At 37.5% G+C, this 25,399-nt stretch overlaps 1 protein-coding gene across 1 annotated transcript in view; it reads right to left on the bottom strand.

The window, feature by feature from the left end:
- Window positions 1–25,399, bottom strand: part of PREX2 (phosphatidylinositol-3,4,5-trisphosphate dependent Rac exchange factor 2) — a 285,362-nt gene that overhangs the window by 178,456 nt on the left and 81,507 nt on the right. Inside the window, exons 4-7 of the mRNA XM_060127864.1 lie at window positions 24,363–24,467; window positions 19,892–19,993; window positions 16,601–16,762; window positions 1,888–2,021 (exon numbers count right to left, since the gene is read on the bottom strand). Of these exons, the coding sequence (XP_059983847.1) occupies window positions 1,888–2,021; window positions 16,601–16,762; window positions 19,892–19,993; window positions 24,363–24,467 (503 nt within the window). The remainder of the gene's footprint in view (window positions 1–1,887; window positions 2,022–16,600; window positions 16,763–19,891; window positions 19,994–24,362; window positions 24,468–25,399) is intronic.

Raw genomic sequence — 25,399 nt, 5'->3', positions numbered from 1 at the left:
CACACTACAGAATCTATCTTTGGGTCTATGTTCCAAAGCATTAATTTTCTTTGTGATCTTGCTGTGATCTCTGTCCAGGTTTTTTATATTTTTCTTGACCTGTAGATATTAATACTCAAACTGAAATCCCAGTAAGTGTCTGACCAATACTGTAACACTTAGCTTAAATAAAGAGATCTTTGGTCTCTTCAGAAAATGACCCTATTGAAGTATCAAAATTGAAAAACCTTTGGTTTCAAAATAATTTTGCTCTATATTGTAGTGTTGAGTACTTGCATAACTTGATTCTATGACTTCCCTCCTGATGAATTTTAATGGTCACCAGGATATGTGTACAGTAATGTCACAATAGCAGAAAAACTGGAAACAACCCTAAAGTCCATTGATAGGAGAATGAATAATTAAATTGTGATATATTCAACCAATGCAATCTTTTTTTTTTCTTGGCCGCACTGCACGGCATGTGGGATCGTAGCTCCCCAACCAAGGATTGACCCCATGCCCGCTGCATTGGAAGGTGGAGTCTTAACCAATGGACTGCCAGGGAAGTCCCTCAACCAATGAACTCTTATGCAGCAGTTAAAATGAATAAATTATTGCTACACACAGGGATATATAGTTTACAAACTAGTTTACAAACCATATTGTATACAAAATGTAAACTGCAGAAGACAATACACTGTGATACTACCTTACAAATATCATAAACAAGCCAAAGGAAGCAATATCATGTTATATGTATCTAATATCGCACGATAAATTGTTTTTAAACTAGTTTCTCCTAAAATGAATAGCATCAGAAATGTCCAGAGTTGGGGGGCCTAATCCAGCACTCTGCTCTTTAAAGAATGTAGCTGTAGAATTAAAGAAAAATCACCAGTCCCTGGCTCCTATAATTACAAAATTATGGAAGTTTCAGAAAAGGTTCAGTTTACTCATATTCTCTGAAAGATCTTTAGAGCTTAGAAAGTATATGGTAACGGAGATGACGTATTCTAAAGTGAATGAAACAGATGGTATATTCACACCATTCCAATTCAGCAAGGGAATGGACATATAGGTTTATTTAGTGATTTCCGTTTTTAATCACTATGTATTTGGTCCACGTTCACTATACATACTTTAAGGCTATTTGCTAAACTGCATGATTTTAATTTTGTAAAACTTTTCCTATTGCTTACTTTATTTAACAATTACAGCTATGAGGCCATGAAGGTTCACGTCATTTGTACACTGTTAATTTTGCAAAAGCTTTGGCCTTGGGGGCAGGCATATATATAAGGATGAGATAACTCTAATGAAGAAAAGATCTCATTCTCAAACTGATGCCTTTAATAATCGCACCTAGATGGATGTGTTAATTAATTCAATGGGGGAAATCCTTTCACCATGTATACATAAATCATCACACTGTACACTTTATCTTACAATTTTATTTGTCAATTATACCTCAGTAAAGTTGGGGGAAAAAATAATTGTACCTAAACAACTTGAATCACCTTATAATTTTTTAAAGAGTTTCACACAGGTAGAATTAACAGCCTCTTCTAGATCTTCCTAAAGCCCATTTCTACTAATCCCAATCTTGTTACCAAACACAAAGAATTTAGGAGAGCATATTACAAGAAATAAACAGAAATAAACCATTCGTTTTCACGGATGGTAAAAAGGAATTTTTTAAAAAGCTCATTAAGATAGAGAGACAGCAATTTAATTATCTCTTGGCTCTAATCCTAACCCGTTCCCTTTCTTCAAGGTGCAAGGAGAGGAAAGCTAAGAGTATGTGGAAGTTTACTGATGAGGTCATGAGTTCCTGGGAACAGAGGAAAGGTTGAACCTGTGCGATGCATAAACAGTTTCTGAACTATTACCTGTCTATATTCTTACCTGTGTTTTCGTTTGCAATACACCAAAAGGTTATCGAAAAGAAAAAACACCCGTTCTTGAATATTTCCAGAAGAAATTTTTAATAAGACTCCACACATTAGCATTTCAGTACAGGTGTCGGTAATGTTGGACCCCTAAGTCAGGAAAAACGGAGAAAGTAATGTCTGATTACTTAACAGAAACTTTCGTGTGTAATTCTTTTTTCTCCTTAAAAGTGGTTTGTTTTTATTTTAAGATGCAATATATGGACAGGATAAAAGTTCAAATAGTATAAATATTTATACACTGAACGTAGGTATCCTTCCCTCCCAGTCTCCTCCTGGTCAGTATCACTAAATACAGCTACTCTTAAGAGATTCTATGTCTCCTTTTAGCTGTTTTATATATGTATGCATACACAGCATATATGACACATTTCACCTTTGTTCTCTAAAAAGGAGATGATTTCAAACTAACTCATAACATTAATGTCCCTAATATTCCTTTCATCCTCCTCCTTTCTTTCCCTGGTCTGGAAAAAGAGCTCCATAAACAGATAGCAAAGTACATGAAATTGTCTAAATGTTTAGCAGGTCTCAATTTATATACAGTCATCCCTTTGTATCCATGGGGGATCACTTCCAAGACCCCTGAAGATACCAAATTCTGAGGGTGCTCCAGTCGCTTAAGTACAATGGTGTAGTATTTGTATATAGCCTATGACTCTCTTCCTGTATACTGTAAATAATCTCAAGATTACTTCTAAGACCGAATACAATGTTAATGCTATGTAGATAGTTACAAATACAATGTAAATGCTATCCAATAGTTGCTGGTGCAAGTTTTGTTTTTGAAACTTTCTGGAATTATTTTTCCTGAGTATTTTCAATCTGAAGTTGGCTAAATCTTCAGATGCGGAACCCGCAATATGGAGGGCCATCTGTATCCACTTCTAGGATGGAGAGGAAGAAAAAAGAAGAAATAAAAAGAAAAAAATCTATGTAAAGAGAACAACATTCCATAGGGCCTCTTGCCACAGTTATTAATAGTTGCATTGGCAAACTCATTCATTAAATAAACCTTTATTGAGTGCCCACAAGGTCATATGATTAGTGACAAAACTGATGCTTAATACAAGTGCTTACCATTGGAAGTTGAAAGGAACCACAAGAGGGAAGGAGCCTGGGTCCCTGAAGTATCAAAAAAGGAAAACTGGGATTTCCCTGGTGGCGCAGTGGTTAAGAATCCACCTGCCAATGCAGGGGACATGGGTTCCAGCCCTGGTCCAGGAAGATCCCACATGCCACGGAGCAACTAAGCCTGTGCATCACAACTACTGAGCCTGCGCTCTAGAGCCTGTGAGCCACAACTACTGAAGCCCGCAGGCCTAGAGCCTGTGCTCCGCAACAAGAGAAGCCACCGCATAGAGCCCGTACTCTGCAACAAGAGAAGCCACTGCAGTGAGAAGCCTGTGCACCACAACGAAGAGTAGCCCCCACTCACCGCAACTAGAGAAAGCCCACGCGCAGTAAAAAAGACCCAACGCAGCCAAAAATAAATAAATTAAATAAATAAATAAATTTATTTTAAAAAAAGGAAAACTGCCCACTGAGCAGAACACACACATTGGGTTGTTGTGTGAGCTGGTCAAAAACACCTATTTTGAGCCATTATAAATGTTGTAGTCTATTCTTTTCTACAACCTAGACTAGCATAACTAATGCCCTGAGTCACTGAGTTGGACCAAAAACAAGGAAGTTTTCAGTAGAGACCTGTTAAGTGTGCTCTTCAAGAATACTTCTGTTTTAAATATAAACATGCCCGGTCTCTTTAAATCCAGGAACAAATTTCTGATTCTTTTTAAACTTAATGCATTAATTTTAATTTTTGATATTTTAAACTCAGAACATTAATGTTAATTTCATATTTTCACCATAACAATAGGTATAGTTTTTCTGATCAATTATAAAAATTTAATTTAAAGGATAACTCACGTTTGGGGTTGGAAGGTGCAAACTATTACATTTAGAATGGATAAACAACAAGGTCCTACCATACAGCACAGGGACCTATATTCAACATCCTGTGACAAACCATAACGGCAAAGAATATAAAAAGAGACTGTCTACATGTGCGTAACTGAGTCACGTTGCTGTACAGCAGAGACTGGTACAGCATTGTAAAGCAGCTATAGGTCAATACAATTCTTTTTTTAATTAAAAAATAAAATTGTTTTTAAAAGATAACTCATATAACTATAATAAGAAACTTCCCGAAAGGGCAGTTAATTAAGACAGTGTTACTGTGTTAATCTGAGTATCTACATTACAAACACATTTTAAATTTTAAATACTTCCCTCTCTTCTTTCCTTTTGTCAAAAGGGTAGATATAGAAATAGACATGGAGATCTGTGAAAAATTGACACTATTTCATATACCGTGTCATGTGATAATTAAGCAAAAAATGTCATCAAATATCAATATAAATCCCAGTTTCAGTGGCAATGATTTCTAATTTATAGTGAATACCATCCTCTCTTAGAAAAAAATTAAGATACAATAGTATTAAAAATGTAAAAAATGTAAAAAAAAAGAGGAAACCATATTGATTCTTGCACAAGGGACCTACACAACCTTATGAAAAGTGGCTTTATTTGTAGCAATTTTACAAAAGGTACAAAACACTTCACCTTAGACTATTCCATACAGCAACCCATGAGTGCCAAGGCAGGAAAATAATTCATTACATTATAAAGGGTTACTGTCAATATTAGGTTAATTTTCATATTAACCAGTCTTCCAAGTAAGTTTCCCAAATTAAATATGTAGGTATTTATTTATAGATGTATTCCTAAATGAAAGAATTACTAACAATACATTTTCTGACTTGTTTGTGGTTATTATCTTTGTTAATAAATATAATGAGAATTTAATGTGAATTTGAGCAAACTATAATGACTAGAGGCAATTTATTCCATCCTCATATACAGCCTCCGGGGAGATATTGTCCAAGAAGAACTCATGGGGACCAATGTGTAAAATAGAAAGCGGATATATTATTCTTGATGATAACTGACATACACACTGAATGGTCCCATAAGTATGGCTAAAACAATCTCCCTTTGTAAACTTAACCCATTTGGAAAGCCAAACATCAACAGAAAGAATCTTGGCGAGGTGGATTTAAGGGGAGCTTCTGTAAGCACTGGGCTAGGAGACTCTATCTACCACCTGGACAAGACTGTCCAAAGTCTATCTGTCTCTCTGTGTGCCTCTCCCTCCTAGACCTTTCTCTCTTTTCTCTACTTTCAATGCCAACAAGTCAAACACCTCATTGGCTCCTTTGATTCTGCAGCTATGTTCATATGCCTTCAAACCACTGTAGAAAAGGGATAATCAGGCTTAATGTATACAGTCAGAGTGAAAATTAATAAAGCAATACATGCAAAACTCCCGGCACATGCCTAACGCATACAAAGGACTCAGTAAAGGCTATTACAATTATGATTACTAACATTGAAGGTGATCTGATTCTGCAAGGTTCCTTCCTTTATTTCTGATCTCTGCTGTGTTTCACTCTATGTTGATTTTATGGTTTAATTCATTAAAGACAATGTTATTTCTCAGGTTACTGAGGGTGGACACATCTTGTTGCCTCAGAGAACACCGACTCCTGCCTTGACAAAAAAAGGCCTTCCAGCTTGTATCTGGATACTTCCAGTAAAATTAAGCTCCTTCCTTCATAAGATAGTCCATTTCTTTATTTAGTCTAATTATCAGAAAGGTTTTTCTTACTGCAGAGCCAAAATCTACCATGATTTTCACTCGCTGACTATTTTTCCTCCTAGGAGTGGGTGGACATCCTCTTCGTGAAAGGCCGACCAATATCTGAACATAGCTAACATGCTTCCTTCTGCCTTCCAGGCTCTGTAACACCGTTGCATTTTGACCATATGGCTTGATTTCAGAAACCTGGAAGATCCTGCTACATCTCCTCTGGACCTTCTCCAGTTTGTCAGTTTCCCTTAACATGAACACCTCCAGAAGTGAATACAATCATTTGGATGTGAGCTGGCAAGTGAAGAATATAGCAGTGATACTATTATTTCTCCAGTCCCCTACAATACATAATATTAATTTCGTATAAGGTTATATTAGCATATTTATGGCAATCCCATCCTACAATTGATTCAAGGTGCCCCTCTAGTCAAAGTGCTCCCAGGTCTCTTTCCTCTAGCCTATACTTGAATAGCTTGACTTTTGATTCATTTAATCCAGATTGATATCACAGCAAGCTCTCAAAACTCTCACTAATATACAGATACATTATATTGAAGGCATCACCATCAGTTCCCAACTCCTAGCCCCTGATCAAAACTCAGAATAAGGACTTCCCCGGTGGCGCAGTGGTTGAGAGTCCGCCTGCCGATGCAGGGGACGCGGGTTCGTGCCCCGGTCCGGGAAGATCCCACATGCCACGGAGCTGCTGGGCCTGTAAGCCATGGCCGCTGAGCCTGCGCGTCCGGAGCCTGTGCTCCGCAATGGGAGAGGCTACAACAGTGAGAGGCCCGCGTACCGCAAAAAAAAAAAACAACCTCAGAATAAGATTAACTGACCTCTTTGAGGTAAACACTTCTTTTCATAAGCAACTCAAAGCATCTGCTTAATTATCAATTAATGTAATTTTATGGGGTAAGGACATCAAGCCCATATTGCCACAAATATACAAAGTATATCTTACAATACACACGTAACACACACTTTACTAAATCCTACTGAGACGTTTCTATTACTGAGGTGATGTGTCTTTAATATTTAACAGCAGACTTCAACAATTAATACAGTATCACCTTTACTATCTTCTACCATAGTAATCTACTATCATCACATGAAATATCTTCATGAATAATTTAAATAATTCCTAGGGAAATGCTTACGTACTTAAAAAACTCTGTGTCAAAACATACAGATTTGTCTAAAAACCTCATTCTAAAAGAATGTCCACTGTGTCTTTGATTTTACCATGATTTAATCTGTGTATTATTTCCAGGACAATGGTGACTAAAAATCATTAAAAAGTTTTGAAACACAGGTAGATACATTATTATAAATATTGAAGAAAATTTGGCCAAGTGTAGATATAGTCTCTCATGTAATCACGATATGCCTCTCACTTCAAATTCATCCTATCTGCAAGCAGACACTTAATAAATGTCTGTTGTTGACTAATGTGTCATATTTCGCCCTCACTTACATGATATAATCTACCTTTCTCTGTAGTGGAAAAAAACAAAAACTCACAGCTTTGTCTGTGAAATGCATGAGGTTTATGATATTTTGAAAATTACGTGCAATTTGTTTTCATTATCTAGAAATGGCAAGAGAGTTTCTGGGGTTAGGGATAAAGAAGCGAAGCTACAAAATTGAAATTGAATGACTGAAATTGAATGATTACAAACATCAGATTGCTAGGAAACAGTCAAGAGCACTAGAGTCTATCAAAATGAGCATGTCAGACAAATTAGCTGGAAAACCAAAAATGTGAAAGCAATAAAACAAGCTGGGCAGATTACTGGAAGAGAGCAAAGCCTCTAAGACAATGGTGCTCAAATTTCAGAGTCTGGAAGACACACCTGATGGGACTGTTAAAAACTTTTAGGTTCCCTGGCACTATCCTCACAGATGGAAACTGAGTACATCTGGGGTAGGTCCCAGACCATTCCAGTAGATTCTGATACATTGTCGTACTCTGTCAACACTTGAAGCAACACTGCTTTGGAAGCCTGAGCTCAGGTGCTCAAGTGCACAGTATAGCAACCCTGCTAACATGGAAATGAAGGTGAGCACAGGGCCCTGCCAGGTAGTCCCAGCTGCTTCCCAGAGCCCAGGACAGAAAAGATGTTTATCATATGTTACAGATCACAGTTACACCCATGGTACATTTCATCATCACCGAATATTCATTAAAATCTGTATAATGTTATGTTACCTGGTTAGTATTTTATCTTCATTTTGAAAATGGATGCTAATTTTTAAATCTAGATATCTATTCTTTGGCCAACACAAATTTAGTCATTGAGCAACCATATATAATAAACACTGTGATCTAGAGGAATACTAAAGTCAGGTTTTTAATATTTCTACAATGTGCCAGGCAATGTGTTAAACATTTTCTCCTAATATAAATCTCCAGCAAGTCGGCCACTCCTAGTTCTAAAATTTTAAAAAGTGTGTTTATTTTATTAAATTAGCTTTGTAGACTGTTTCATGGGTCACTTTGTAGATGTCAGAGGCAGCAGATTATGGTATTGTGAAAAAATTGTGATCATAAAGAAAAAAGTGCCCAAGAAAATAAGCTATTTTAACAGTGTAGTGATATATCATCAAACCAACATTTGAGAGGGAAGGTGTGAAAGAACTGTTTTTAAAAAATAAGAGGGCTTTGTGTAAATCATTAATTTTGAACTACCCTAAAGCCATTACATATAATGTAATGTGTATCTGTACATATTTAATGAAGATATTTTTAAATAATATTTTTACCCATATGATTTAGAGTCCTGCTGTCTTTTAGCAATTCCTTAAAAAATAACTAAAATAAGGTGATATCTCATTGCGGTTTTGATTTGCATTTCCCTGATGATTAGTGAGCATCTTGTTAAGTGTCTGTTGGCCATCTATATTGCTTCTTTGGAAAAACGTCTATTCAGATCCTCTGCCCATTTTTAATCAGATTTTTTTGTTGTTATTGAATTGTATGAGTTCTTTATATATTGTGGATATTAACCCTTTATGGGGTATATGACTTGCAAATATCTTCTCCCATTCAGTAGGTTGCCTTTGCATTTTGTAGATGGTTTCCTTCACTGTGGAGAAGCTTTTTAGTTTGATAACTTCCATTTGTTTTTATTGCTTTTGTTTCCCTTGCTTTGGAGTCAGATCCAAAAAAGAATATCACTAAGAATGATGTCAAGGAGCTTACTGCCTAAGTTTTCTTCCAGGAGCTTTATGTTTTCAGGTCTTACATTCAAGTTTTTAATACATCTTGAGTAAATTTTCGTATGTCACATAAGATAATGGTCCAGTTTTCCCAACACCATTTGTTGAAGAGATTGTCCTTTCCCCCATTATATATTCCTGCCTCCTTTGTCATAAATTAATTGACCATCTATCTGTGGGCTTATTTCTGGGCTCTCTATTTAGATATCACCTTACACCTGTCAGGACTAGGAGTATTAACAAAAAGACAAGAAATAACAAGTGTTGGCAAGGATGTAGAGAAAAAGGAACCCTTGTACACTGTTGGTGGAAATATAAATTGGTGTAGCCACTATAAAAAAAAAAAAAACAGTATGGAGGTCCTTCAAAAAAATTACAAATAGGTCCACTGTATGATCCAGCAATTCCACTACTAGGTACCTAACCCAAGAAAACAAAACCACTAATTCAGAAAAGATTTAGGAACCCCTATGTTCACTGCAGCATTATATCCAGTAGCCAAGATATGGAAACAACCTAAATTTCCATTAATGGATGAAAGGATAAAGAAGAGATGGTATATGTATATATAATAGAATACTACTCAGCCATGAAAAAGAATGAAATCTTGCCATTTGCGACAACATGAATGGATGTTGGGGGGTATTATACTAAGCGAAGTAAGTCAGAGGGAGAAAGACGAATGCCGAAGATTTCACGTATATGTGGAATCTAAAGAATAAAACAAACAAACATACAAAATAAAACAAAACCCAGACTCACAAATACAGAGAACAGATGGTGGTTGCCAGAGGGGAGGGTGGTCACGGAGGGAGATGAAATGGGGGAAGCGGATCAAGAAGTACAAACGTGCAGTTATAAAATAAATAAGTTATGGGGATGTACCGTACTGCATGGGAATACAGTCTATAATATTGTATTAACTTTGTATGGTGACAGATTGTAACTAAACTTATTGTAGTGATCATTTCACAATGCATACAAATGTCAAATCACTATGTCCTACACCAGAAAGTAACATAAAATTGTATGTCAACTATACCTCAATAAAAATTTATATATAAAATGTACGTAATAGATTTTTGAAAGAGCCAAAATAATATACTTTTATCATCAATATGATTTATCATTTTTAATTTGAATTTCCCTTTAGAAAGCTACATTTACCATGTAAAAATCAGAGACTGTTTGCTTGTGATGAATTACATATGTAGAATTAAATACAGTAAAACTCCAACTAGGAAATTACCTGCACGGTTCTAATCCTGACTGCTTTTATTAGACCAGGAAAGGAAGGTTAACTGTAGGTCAAGGTAAGAAGTAATCATAAATAAATAACTGTGACCAGTGGTGGGAGATGTACCCACCAGGATCCTCTCATTCCAAAAGCTTCTCTCTTTCTACCCCAAGCTGTGCAAACCTATTTATTCCTCCTCCGTCACCACTGCCCAGCAGTGCGAAGGGTGAAATATAGTAAGGGAAACCCACCATTAGACAGAGGAAACAGGACCTGTACTACAGAAATTTACAAAGACTTTACAAAGACTGAATTTCAAACACTTGCAGGGTGTTCAACTTTAACACAAAAAACTGAAAAACCTTGCATGGTACATTTGTGAACCATAAACAAGAACAGGATGCTAGAGAGGATTAGAGAACTTCAAAGCAGAGGGATAATGAAACAAATATTGGACTCTGAACAGAACCACATCAGAATCATTGCCATGAACCAAAGGCGCCAAAAACAGTGAAAAGACAATGACAATTAATACGTAACTACGAGGTAATTATATCTGCATTCAATTACCAGACACTGTCCTAGATGCTGCGGACCCATAACATGAGACACGACCCCTGCTCCCAAGAAACACATATACTAGTGGAGAAACAGATATGTAAACACAGAATTAAATGCTGTGTGATCACAGCTATAATTTAACATTAATAAAATGAGAGTTGGCATGAATTAACAGTGATGAATATCAGGGATGATGGCTGTGTGTGTTTATGATTATGTATGGTTATTATTAAACATTTATTCATACAGTTCATTCCATGCTGTGGTTTCAGGTTTCAATCATTTTCCAGTAATTTTCCTTGTCAAACTTATGAAGGACACCACTTAAATATCACTTCCCAATATGGTTAAGAGAGCAATCGAATGGATGGATCCAGCAGTGACTTCAGACATACACACTGGGACCCAGAGGCGTCCATGTGGGCAACACGCCTCACCAAGGTCCACTTCTTTTTGTGTGTGTCTCGTGTTACAAGATCCAGCAAGAAAAGAATAACAATTCAGAGTCTAATTTAAGAAGCTGAATGATTTTTGAATCTATAATTCGAGGTATATAATGGGCTGCCAATTATACGGTCAGCATACATGAAAAATGAATTTCAAAGCATCATCACAGAATGTAAGGTGGAAGCACGATGAATTTCATAAGGGGACACATTAGATGCCACAGCAAGCCTTCAGAAGATGATAATAGCCAAAAAAGACAATCAGAAGCACGTATGTTTATTTTATGGCTTTTTTCTAATTTCCAATGTTTCTTCAAACATTGCAATCATGATTTAGGATGGACTGTAATAACAGAACAAATCCCCTCCTCTCAATAAACCCAATAAAACTAACATTGCTAAACCGTATCTAGACTGTTGGAAAGGGTACATCTTTTTTATGTCAACAAGTTCTCTTAATGTAAGTTGCATAAGGGTTCATGACGGATGTCTTACAGCTATGAGGTGGCAAAAATCACTGTCAAATGAAACTGCTCATTAATTATCTGACCCCAGTATCAGCTCTCCCTGCTTCACACCAGGGTCTATCTAACTCATCTGGGCAACTAAATGCTGAATGTCAGTATCAGAAAAACACAGACTGACTGCAGAGAGAAACCATAATCTTGGAAAAGGTAGAAGATGACAGGCCTTGGAACTTCCCCACTCATATACAAGGCATTGGCAGATGAAGGTCTCTCAGAGCTAGACCCATTCATGATGCAGGAAAAGAAAAATGACCAGAATGACAAGGAGATAGGTGTTTCATAAGAGAACAGTTTCAATACCAGAGGAGTCTCTTGAGAAAATTAATGAAGCATTTGAATATTCTTTCAAAAAAATCTTTTTAAAATACTAGGAAAGTCAAACATGAAATGAAGAATATCATATTGTTTCATCAGAGTCTTGTCATAAAATATATGTCCCCACCCACCCCAAAAAAGACTAAGCATTTGATTCACTCTTTTTGAGATTCAAATTATTAACTGAAATAAAAACCTAAATTCTGTTACATATTAGATTAGCTAAAACAAACTAATAATATACGTTTTCATTTTACCAAGATAAAGTCCCAATCAAACTTTCCTCCTCTCCCACTTTTTATAAAATTTTGGTCTCCTTTCTAAGTGGATTCACTCTCAATGGTTGTCTTCCTAAACCACTTATCCTTAAATAACAAGGGCCATGTATAAATCAATTCAACCTCAAGGTAGTAGACAAATTTGTATCTACCATATCACCTTGTAGAGAGGACAGAAAGAATCAGGTCTCATCACAACCTATGGAAGACTCACACTCATAAAATAACAAGAGAACATTACTTTGAGGTCAATACACTGTCAGACACAAACTGAATCAAATGTAAGCAGCAAAGAGATTCCAAAACCAACAAGAGGTGATTTTAAAATGGTCTTGTAGCACTGTATTTCTCCACGTAAAAAGGTAATCAAGAGGTGTCAAATTTCAATTCTGTCTCTTTACTTCCTAAAACACAAAAATTATCCTGATCTTATATCTTCCAACACCTTCATCTATTAGTAATTCCCACTCTTTTATTGTGATTTTTTTCCAGATTTGAGAGATCAGTTCCAAACAGGCCTATCAAGGACATAATGCTGAAGAACTAAATGACATAATGTTTACGGATACTCCCTTATCAACGTTCAGCATGACGCCAAAGAATTAGTTATCATGACAATACTATCGATCAACCCAAAAGCAGACTAAGAATGAGCATGGTCCTGTTCTAAGAAATGAATCAGTCACTCTGATTAAGCAGCTAACAAACTTCTTTCCAAGAACAGGGATCACCGCCCTACAATTACCTTCAGTAGAATATGTGGTGGAATGTTTTAAATGTTGGATAAGATATATGACTGAGATATAATACATAATACTAATCAGAAGCAGAACTTCAAATACGACCACGTAAACTACAGATCTTCTGCGGTACAGTCACTATGTAAACGCTGACCGCAAGCCTAATTTCTACTATCGACTCACTTTTTAAAGGGCAAGCAGCAAAACCAACTTCACGTAAAGAATGTGCTAAACTTGTACCTGAGTGGATAGAATATCACACGGTGATGAGGAATAGAAACTTTAGAATCAGTCTGCCTATTTTCAAATTAAACTCTGCTCTCTGTTAGTCGTAAGAACTTGGTTAAGTTATATAGCCCTCATTTTAAAAAGCTGTGTAGTGGGGATTATAGTACTGGGTTGGCCAAAAAGTTAGTGCGGCTTTTTCCGTAACACCTTATGGGGAAACCCGAATGAACCCTTTGGCCAACCCAATACTTCAGCAAACTTTTCAAAGAGACTCACCAGGATTGCTTACAATGGAGGATCAGCCTTTCCCCAAAAGGAAATTGGCTGATGGACAATCAAGGGCCCCTGCCCTCCCCTGAGCAAATGTACCCATGCAAGATTGGTGGAATCTCGGATTTTGATCTTGAATGCAGTAATATAAGGATGGAAAAAATGACTAGCGCCTATTCGTCTTAGCTAGGGCACTGATAAGACCACCAAAGAGCTTCAACTGCCTAGATACCCTTTCGAGTCTGAGAGGGTAGCTTTTCTATTGATTCCATGAGCTACTCAATATCTTTTAAATTAATTTTCCTTTTAGTTTCTGTTGCTTGGGACCATATAACCTTAAGTAACATAACCTTTTCAGTAGTTAGGTGCATAAATTAGACAGATAGAGGGGATTTCTCAAGGGTAAGATCTAACGGCTGAACCATAGCTTTAAAATACTACCTGTTATCTGCAGAGCCTTTTACAGTGTTCAAAGCACTTTCATTTATTTCATTGACCCCTGTAATAACCCAAACTGTACGTCGAAGAGAGCTGGTGCTTCATCCCCATACTAAGGGGTCCAGACTGGACACCAAACCTGCACAAAAGCCAGGCTTTTTTCATTGTATCATATGATTTAAGAACAATAAATTTCAATTGCTTGTTTACTTAAATTCAATATAAAAGGAATGGAATGATAATTTGGCAGCACAAAATACCAGAGAGGCAAGTTACCGGAGAGATTATACTCCCCTTCATTTGATGAATGGGGAAATAAGACCCTAGATAATTAAGTGACATACTTGAAATAATCATCCACCGAAAGTGGAAATAATGCAAAGTCATGGTGTATCAGACTCAGATCCCCATTCAAGAGAATTTTAGTTACTGGAGCAAGAGTGTCAACTCTAAGATAGTCCTAAAAGGTCCGCAGGTGCTCCTGGAAGGAGTTCGAGAGCTGTTACCCAACATTCGCTCAAGGCTGCTCACCTCCAAAACTCCTGAAGGAACTCTCTGTTCTGTGACTGTCATGCCATCAGACATTTGTCTTGGCCTTGTCTTAACCTCACGAGAGTCACTCTGAACATACATAAAGCTGCCTGTAAGCTGAGCACTAATCCCTGTTAGCGATTCACAGAAAGCCCTAACCATTCCCACTCCCTTCCAGGGCCTGAATTCATCCTACATGGCCGCATCCCTCCCTTTGATTCGTGTGCTTCTGGAGTCTTACCAGATAGCAGATCCTCCTAAACTTCCCAGAAGGGACCAGGCCTGAGTACTATAACAGCTTTCCCCCATCTCTCCAAGGTGGTGGACTGAGATGTGAAATCAGGTTCTTATCACAAGTTTCCAATCAACTGGCTGGACCCTGCTCCAAGCTGCATCCCCTCAAAGTCCCAAAACTGCCAAGTCACTGTATGGCTGTGTCTTGTGCACTCATTTTCAAATCCTACTCAAGTAGAATCTGTGTTGCCTCTCTTTTTGGAACCTGACCTTCATTTTATCTCCCCTGTGCCCACTGGAACTGTGGTCACATCAGATTTCCTCTCACCGGTCTCCTTTGTCCCCAGGCTCCATTTTTCTCTCCCACTCCAAGTGCTGTAAACCTACCAAGGCTGGTGAGGTTGAAGCACCCACCGCTATAGGCTACAAATGACATAGTATGGACCACAGAGCACTCTTCCTTTGAGTAACTGGCCATGAACAGTGGAAGAAATAGCAACACTTTTTAAGGATTCTCCCATTTCTAAAGGAGACTCAATTTTTAAGATACACTGATACATGAGGAGGAAACAAAATTATGACAGATTCCATTTCCCTAGAGAACCTAAAAGAGTTTTATTTTGGTCAAAGGCCTGGCCGAAGTCACTGACAAATCCTGCAATTTAAAACAACTTTGGTTTTTCTTCTGATGTTTGAGTGACAACAGAATGGCAAAAGCAAACTTTCATCTATTTTTCTCAGCCCAGCAGGACAACTGCCCCCAGGAAAGGAATTATCATCATGAATCAACTGTAAAACACACAACCATTTTAATTGATTGAAATAAGTAGCATTCATGCTGAAATAAGGGGTCACCCTGAACACTTGAAATGAAAGAATATAGATGAGGAAGAAACTAAGTCAGTTAGCATTTTAAAAGATTAACGGCAAAGAATGGATAAATAGGAGCATTCCCTGGGGTCAATGTTTGAGGTTTCTTTGCAAATCCGAATGGATGTAAGGTTATATCTAAATGGAAACCAACACTGAAGATAAGAAATGTATCAGTCAATTATATAGCCCTAAAGATAAAAGCAATCCCCTTGATTTGTGTGATACAATATTTGGTTGGACATTTTAAATCTTCTTTACACTTTAAAAATATTATCTTAATTGCTTACTTTATAACCATAAGAAATTATCCTAGTTGAAAGCTCTTGATCATCTAAATTAAGTCAATTTAAAGAAAGAATTTTAGTTTATTCTTTACGTAGTGCTAAAGTAAGATAGGGCTCCAACTCCATGAAATAACTGGGATACAAAATTACCATAGCTGAAAACATATTACAGATTCTGAATATCACTCTTCATTTGCTTTTTTGTCATTTAAAAAAATCTTTCTTTAGCGAATCATGAAACCATAAAATTTTTCATCTTGAATGGACCTTAAAAATCATGTCATGGCCAGTTCCTTCATGTTAGAAATGAAGAAGTTCAAATTTAGAGAGATGAAGTGGACTTAAAATGAAATTCATCATCAAATACCTAACTTAAGAGTCTGAAAATAATGATATCACAGCACAGGTTTGGAGCCTTACTCCCCTTCTTTACTCTCTCCAGGACTCAGGCTACGATTATGTATTACTGACCAAAGTTAAGACAGGAGAAAGATTTGTCATGATGCACAAATACTGAACTATTTAAGCTTATAACACACACAGTTTTGACTGGCTCTATCGTAAAGCTTTCAGGTTGAAGTTAAGTCAATTAACTGCCCCTTTAAAGATATTTAAAAAGAATAATGACAACACTTTTCGGAAATAGTTAGAGCCCTCTAGCATTACCTAGGAAAACGACCATTTATGGTTCCATCCAATGCCAGTAACTCTACGCACAGCAGAAGACATAACAAAACTATTTTAAGCTCAATTGTTGAGTACAGTGACTGTACCTCCCAGCCTTCAATGTGAGACTGCCACTCCTCTAAAACTTCCAGCTTCTCCATCTGTCTCTTGGCCTCGTTGATGTTGGAACAGACGGCTTTCATGGCTTGGAGGGCTTCCATCACTGCTGCATAGTCACTGTGTTTCCTTGGAGTTCGCTTCAGCAACTCCTGTTTATACACAAAAAACAAACCGCCCTTTGATCTTCAGCTTTCTGGGACAGCAGGTTCAGACTGACCAGGAAATGAAAACTGCAAAGTCCGTGAGAGCCAATTTCAGAAGTGACATCACAAACTCCACCAAATTAAGATCAAAAACAAAAAGGCTGAATCAATGAATAAGCGTTACCCCCGGCACACTTTGCATTCACTTTAATGTTTCCCTCAAAATGATGTTTTTTCAAAAAACTAAATTAGGCATCTCCTTTGGAGTTGTCAAATACCTCACCTACTGCATGCAATTTTTTATAAGTTTGAGCTTTGCTCCAAAAGGAGGACATCTTTATATGTTGATTTCATTTTCCTAGAGCCTTTAAAAGAATAGTGAATATTTAAATGAATATGTCCTGTAATTTCAAAAACAATTTAAGTTCCTTATTTTCTAATATTTTTTGAGAAACTATAAAAATGTCATAAATAAAGCAAATTTTTAAAATAGTCTTATACTCTAGTAAAATAAACAATTTATAAATTCCACAATACTCCACCATTAAAGGAGGAATTTATGCTGTGTTTGCCAACAACTCAGGTTCATTCTCTGCAATGAATGAACTTCCATACACCCTTCAACAGCTTTCTTTTTGCTTTTATTTTCTTTTTATTTTTTTTCCATTTAGGATATCAGAACTAGAATAATCTTTAATCTTATAAAAGGTCTTGTTTAGAAGCACAAAATTAAACATCTTCACCCACTGTCTAGACAGTTGTGACCACGTTACTTTTTAATTAGTCATTTGTTTCTTTACTACAGTTGCTATCATCATGTAATTAAAACAATTACAGAAATCCTGAGGCAAGTCTTTAAAAGAATTTTCTCAATTCTTAACATACAGTGGGAAAATATGCAGTTGTTATACTCTCTTGATGTCTGTTATTGTTGAAATTTCTGCCATAAACTTTGACCCTGCATTCAAAATATTCACACTCTATAGAACTAACACCAACAGAATGCACATTACATCACTCCCAAGAGCAGGCTTAAATAGTTACGCTGGATCACAAATCCATAAAGGAGATACGTAGGCTTCTGCAGAGACTCTCAAGTGTGGAATTATTTGTAAATTACGTGAAGTGGCGAAGGCAGCCTGCAGTCTATGTGCCCGGTGGGTATCTCTGGAGTTGAGACATGAATTTAGATAATGTGAGACAGCAGGAGAAATGACTAGTAATAATCTGTCCGTTACTTGCTATGAACCTTGTGCTGATTGGCCAACCCAATAATTCCAAGTTCCACAAATAAGACCAACGTATCTTTTCTTTAACACACGGCCTAATCCCCTAATGTTCTTCTCTGAATAAATAAAACCATTGCAGATCATCCCAGAATACCAGCTCAATTTTTCAGCCAATGGTACAACAAAGAAAACCATCAACACCAATATATCTACTACACAAGTAGTTTTCTCCTGTTTCTTTGTGAAGATAATCTTCCAAAAAAAGGGAAAAGATGTCATTCCTCCACTTCTTGAAGATGCTCTGAATCGACCTCTTTCTTCCTAAGCAAGGATATGTCCATGTTCCTATCTGTGAGGTCACCTGAGGTCATCCTTCACCAGAAAGGAGTTGATTTAGAACAACCACTTAACTTGATATATTTCTCTTAATATCACTATCCTTCTGACTCTTAAAACAAACAAACCCTCGGGATTCCAAAATCAGGGCTAGGAGTAACTGGAGTGATGAGAACGCATGCAATCTGAGTCACCAAGTCAGAGGTCTGAAGGGACTCCCAGAAAGATGGGAGTCACATGTGCACCAGTCTTCCCATGCCAAAGCTCTGCAGACCTGGACATCCCTGCGCCAGTTTCTCTCTACAGGAGCGAACCAAGCAACTTTAACTTGTTTTTTTAATAAGAAGAAATCCTTTCCAAAGTAAATTTTCACTGAGACCTAATTTATGCAACTGACAAAACTTGTAGTGAAAAAATGCATTTTAGTTCAAATTCATAACATTTAGTTCTCAAAAAGTAAATCAGTAAGAACACCAGTTAGTATGTCCATAACATTTCTGAGGTTTTTTTTAAATTTAGAAGCTAAGAAGTAGTTAATATATTAATACAGTAAAAGAATCAAATACACATGAGTAATAATGGCTAACACTTATGGAGTACACACTATGCTAAATGATGTGTATAAAACACCTCAATTAATTATTAGGTACTCCTTTATGTATATGCATACACATGTATACACAGAGATATACATATGCATACATATATACATTCTTTTAGATATATGTTATAATTTCATCATGTCATCATCATCTTTTCTGTTTCATAAATAAAGCCCATGACTTTAAGAGGTTAGATGACGAGCTCAGTCATGCAGCTAGCAAGCAGAATGCATAGGATTTGAACTCAGAACTCAAATGTTCAACCACCACCCCAAACTGTCAGATTCTATATTTCCAAAAAACATCCTTTCCAGAACTGCTGTTCTAAACTATTCATAGACCCTTGCAGTATAAGCAGTAATTAGTATATTATAATATGTTTCTCATAATAAAACTTTTGGTCATTTTAATGAGGCGATGGACCTACGACCGTAAGGCATTTCCTGTTTTCCAGAGGCAGTGTTGTCTTAGCACTGTCTTTCCACTTTCTATCATTTATTATCCCATGTGACCCACACCATTCCCTGTAATAATGATTTAAAAACCAGGCTCTGAAATTATGTAACTTGGCCTTAACTTCATTAGTATCAAGAAGTCACCAATGTTTGGGGAAATGAAAAAAAAAAATACCAACAGCAAATTTACTGAAGATAAGGAACCCTGTAGACAAAGCGCTATATAAACTGGTCATAATGTACTTAATGGGATCTATCTTGAAACGAATGCATTTACGCTGAAGGAAACTCAAACAAGCATATTTTTTACAAAGAGCACTAAAAGTGTTTTCCGAGGACATTTGCTTCCCACTCTCTATATAAATTACTGACAAAATAGCTATTTTTCCCAATAACTATAGTTGCCTTTTCTTTGGAATGTCACACTATTTAAAAGAAAAATTTTTTAAAGATTATCAGCAAAAATACGCAGGTACAAGGGAAATGCAACAATGAAGTAAACACATAAAGTACCTTCAAAAGGAGAGGGTACTTGCATATTCTTTGTATTGGTGTTACTAAGTATCCTTCCAGGGGGACATCTGTGTTCTTCCGTCCTCCAAGTAGCATGCAGTTCTGGGGTGGAAATAAAGACAATTATGTACATTTTTAAGCCTGAGGTGGTGAAACTTTCTTCTATCATAAACTTTTCTGCTGAAAACCTGTGAAAGCATGTCTCTATATAGCTTCTCTCTCTGAGAAAAGCACATTCAGTCACAAAGAAAGTTTACAGGAGAAAAAGGAAATACTTTTGCCTTTCAGATTAGTTAGCAACCAAAATGTGTTTTGAATCTTTCTCTTGAAAATGAATTCACATATATTCACCTGAGTATGAAGTCTGAGGAAAAAGAGACAGAGATGGAGGAATGAATTAATGGATAGATGGATGAATGGATGGATGGATGTACTGATGAAAGAATGTACTGACGGATGAATAAATAGATGTACACATATGTACATACATCCCGCTTATAGGGGGAGGTCATGTGGTGTTGCAGAAGACCAGGACTGAGGACAACTGGGTTCTACCCATGCTCTGCCACTGGCCAGTGATGCAACTTGGACGGATTTCAAAATTCTAATTTTCCTCTCTGTACAACTGGCCTGTTTTAATCCAGTGATCTCTAAGTCACTTCAAGCTATAATACCTCACCAATGACACTGGCCAGGGAGTCTCAGGGAAGGATGTCAGATATGATCTCTACAGAGCCAAGATGGAAGGAGAAAACTCAAAATCAGCAATCACAGTGAGATGAAATAGAAGCAGCTTCCATTTACTGAAAGTAATAGTCAAGGGAATCGACTCTGATAAATACAGGCTTGATCCTCTGAAACACCAGGTCTTTATTTTGTGGTTTAAGCAGCAATGCAAAAAAAAATTCAAATAAAGATGTTAAAAACAATTTTTTAATTAAAAAACTTTAAAAAACAGATTTTTTTTTCTTTGGCCACGCCACGCGGTTTGTGGGATCTTAGTTCTCTGACCAGGATCGAACCCGGGCCCTCGGCAGTGAAAGCTCCAAGCCCTGACTACTGGACCGCCAGGGAATTCCCTAAAATAACAGACCGGAGACTTACGTCAAAACCTGTTTCTGCAGTGCCTATCAGGGTGACTGGCACAGAGGAAGCCGATAATAAATATTTGACTAAGGAAGAAAAGAGCTCTTCAAACATCATACTGATAATTTATAACCTTTATACCACTATTTTTTAAAATACTGTCCTACATTCCTTGAGAGGAGAGACCGAGTGCTGAGTGGGAAAGGAAGCAAAAGGAAGAGTGATGCAAGCAGACCAGCCCCCCACTGCCCTGAGCAACTGAGTTCAGCTCCAATTTGTTCAACCAACTCGGCAAAACCAGCACCATGACTTTCACTTCACCAGAAACCTTAGAAGACACAGCAGCAAAGAAGTGTCTCATTCAAACATGCTCTTTGGGGGTTTCAACCCCTACTGCAATCAGGTCATCAAAATACTCTGTCCACCTGTGTATGGTACTGTCCCCAGAGGAACCCTATGTAACACAACGATCTACATCCCGTTCTATTTCCAGCAATGTTTCAGTGTCCCCGTATGAGTGAGCACCCCTTATAAATGCGGCCACCCCCTCTACCTAGCCCTGGGCTGAAGCACCCTGCGGAACACATGACTGTCTAACCCACTTTTATTTCCTTGTCTATTAGTACTGTATAGATTACAAACTCTCTTCATAACAGCCACTTTATTTCTTTCACTTTTACTGGAGTATAGTTAATTTACAATGTTGTGTTAGTTTCTGCCGTACAGCAAAGTGAATCAGTTATACATATAGATGTATCCACTCTTTTGTAGATTCTTTTCCTGTATAGGTCATTACAGAGTATTGAGTAGAGTTCCCTGTGCTATACAGTAGGTCCTTATTAGACTGGCTTATGAGAGCCAGCTTTCTCCTTATGTAGACAGACAGAATGTTCCCTAAATAAGCTGCTAGAGATTCCACTGATCCTAAAAACTTACTCAGGTGACAGTATATGCAAGTAACCAAAAATATAATATCATCACCCCAAATATGTAAATCCTTAATGTTTTTCAAAGGGTCATTGTTATTATCCCCATTTTATGAGTACGGAAAATGACATCAGACATGTAATGAATTTCCTCAAGTCATCCAGGTAACTAGTGGCCACTTAGTGCCAAGGCAAGAACTATAAAAGCCAGGGTCTTCCTAGCAGACTGTGCTGTAGGATCTTGTAAAAACCAGCACTCTGGAATGGTGACATTTATTTAGTGGAGAGCCAGCTCCGCTGAGAACAGAGTGCCCTCAGTAAGACAGCAAAGTTCTGACAGTTCAAAGAGAGCCCCGTTGGTCCAGGGGCTCAGGAACTTCCTCTGGCCGTGGCAGAGAGAAGAGATGAGTAAATTCTCTTCTCCAAAACAACTGTTATACTGAGCAAAATTTAAAAAAAACAACAATTTAAGGGCTCTGGTAATCCACTGAAGTCAAACAACAAACTGAGAAATGTTTATTCATGAAAAACTGCTGAACTTCAGGTAAGAACAGGGGAGTTGGTGGCATTCTTGCCTGGGCTCCTCCCATCCTGCCCCTACATTCCCCCAGCCCCAGGGCCATCCTCAGCTCATCCTGCATGGTAGCCCTGTCACAGTAGCACTGGCCCTGCAAACCTGCTACCAGAGGGGACTGCAGAGGGCAAACATCCCACACCCAGGAGTGTTGTCAATAAAATTAGCACACTGCCCAAGAAAAATGGGGAGCGCTCACATTTCTGCTAGCTTGAGATTGCAGTCCGGGGCAAACGTCAGACTATGCACGTGCAGAGAGGACCTGAGATGGCCCCGGGAGAAAAAAAACCCAGATCTGACTTGAAACCTGCCTGGCCTGTGAATGTGTCGCCCGCGACACTCACACACAGACCCACAAATCATATGGGTTATGATGTTCGATCACCTCTTTCAAATCCCCAGCTGACCACTAAGTTAACCAGTCAGGGGAGTGACCCCTAAAAAGAAAGGCTAAGTTATAAAACAAAAACTGAGCAGACATAGCAGCAGCTGCGCATACAAAAGACACAGATTCTCAAATTAAATCCAGGCAAGTTCCTGAAAACAAAACCAACAAAAAACAATAACCAACCTGAGGGAAATAAACTTCCTAGGTTAAGATGCATATTGTAGTCCCTAGAGCAATTACAAAAAAAAAAAAAAACTAAACATGAACTTACTCTGATCCAGCAATTCTACTCTTAGTATTTACCCAAGAGAATGAAAATGTATGTCCACACACAGACTTGTACATGAATATTCATAACAGCATTCTTCAGAATTGCCCAAACTTGACATTTCCTGACTTCACTAAGAAATCTCTCTCTCTGAAATGACATCTCATATGTAGGATCTTCAAGGTCCATCATTATCATAGTCAATTGTTGACCCAATGTTCATAAACCGGCAGACGGATAAACAAAATACAATGGAACATTATTCAGCAATAAAAGTGAACAGAATGTGGATACATGCTACAACAAGGATGAACCTCAATCATTTTACTCAGTAAAAGAAGCCAGGCATCAAAAGATTATATTGTACAAATCCATTTACATGAAATCTCCAACAAAGGCAAACCTATAGAGATGGAAAGCAGATCAATGATTGCCTGGAGCTAATGGTGCGAGTGGAAAAGAGCTGTAAATGGGCATTTTATTTTTCATTTTAAATGAGCTGATCCAGGCTCTAAAACTGGATCGTGGAGATGTCTGTTCCACTCCACAATTCGTTAAATATCACTGAATTCTATTTACAGTGTGGTTCTCACTGGCAATTACAATGTCCAAGAAACTGCCACGCTATGCGTTTATTTGTACGATCCTGAAGAAATTAAATACAGATTCTTGCGCTTTTTACGAACACTGAATATGGAATGTATGTAGGAGAAAAGTCAATCTTGAAAATTCTTTTCTACCATCCCCATGATGCATTTCCTTCCTGTCACTGCCCTACTTAGAGCTCTCTTAGCAGAAGTAAATGAAGCTCTAGGGAGCTGAGGGATATAAAAGCAACTGTGAACTCTGGCATAAATGTCTTCGCTCACTAAGAACCTGCGGTTTCACAACTCATAATCAACCAGGAGAGGGCATGACAGTGTTTCCCCAGAAACAAGCTTCTCCCAACTCTCACTTCTTTTCATTTCGTTCATTTCATATGTGTGTGTGTGTGTGTGTGTGTGTGTGTGTGTGTGTGTGTGATTTTAAGAGCATATAGAGAGAGAAATATAGTTGATTTACAGTCTCACTTCCTACATTTCTCAAATGACTCTCTAGCTTCCTAGCAGGGATATGTTAAAAACAGATGTCATACAAGCACTTTTTACACCACACGGATGCTATTCCTTGGCTCTCAGCGGGACTATCAACAAATAACAGCATACAGTGATACGTAAATATATACTTACCAAAAGAAATGTCCGGATGGTTCTTATTTTGTTAAGTTCAAAAAGCAATTTCTGTGCCTTCTCGTGATTACTGCAATATTCGTCGTAGATACGAAACTTGTCTTTCTGTGAATTCAAGTAAGAATAAGTTAGTCATTTTATTAGCCATTTTGAAATATTAAGTGTGATTTTATGAACAAACTTTATTAAGTGTTTACTATGTTTCAAGAGCTATACTATGTGTATGTATAAGTATGTTTAATTTATTTTCCCTGGTCTATGAAGAATGGTCTAGGAAAGGAGATAGACATATTAATTACAATCCAATATGATGTATGCAATAAAAATTAAATGAATGACATGGTAGCAGATTACAGAGAAGAGAGTACTTAGCTTTGCTGGCAGGATTCAGACACAGCTTTAAAAAAGATGTCATATGTGGGCAAGATACAGAGACATAAATCCACGATTCCCTAGCAGGGAGAGGGAAGAAAGTATTTTTGGTGGAGGGCAAGTGCCAGATCATAGAGCAGTAGGACGTAGTACCCTGCAGGTCACATGCACCAATCTGGACAGTTGTGTTTAAGAAGGACACTGACAAAGTGGAGAATAGTCAGCAACAAGCGACTGAGATAATGACAGACCCTGAAGATATTCCATCTGAGAGGTCATCTCAGAGAGAGATATTTGTTAGTATATAAAAGGAATGGTAGCTACTTCAAATAGCTGTCCTATTTATTGTAAAGGATTTACAACTCTTTGTAGCTCCCAAACACAATACTAGGACCACTGGGTGGAAATTGCAAGGGTCATGATGGGCAGTGATAGGCAGATTCAGGATTAATATAGAGATTTTCTAACAATTCGAGCTGTAACTAAAAGTGATCAAGTAAAAACAAGATCAACAAGCTTCACAGATCCTACAGAAGGGACTCTTTCATAAAAGGAGAAATTTCACACCATCTTGATCCCTAAAGCTCCCTTCCTTCTGTAAGATTTTCTCCAAGTATCTATGATCAATATCTACCAAATATCCCAGTAAACATATCCCAGTAAAA

The sequence above is a fragment of the Lagenorhynchus albirostris genome, chromosome 17 (assembly GCF_949774975.1).
Source record: "Lagenorhynchus albirostris chromosome 17, mLagAlb1.1, whole genome shotgun sequence".
In the NCBI taxonomy this organism is placed as follows: Eukaryota; Metazoa; Chordata; class Mammalia; order Artiodactyla; family Delphinidae; genus Lagenorhynchus; species Lagenorhynchus albirostris.
The sequence above is the reverse complement of the archived record's forward strand: the minus strand, read 5'-3'. Positions and strand labels throughout refer to the sequence as shown.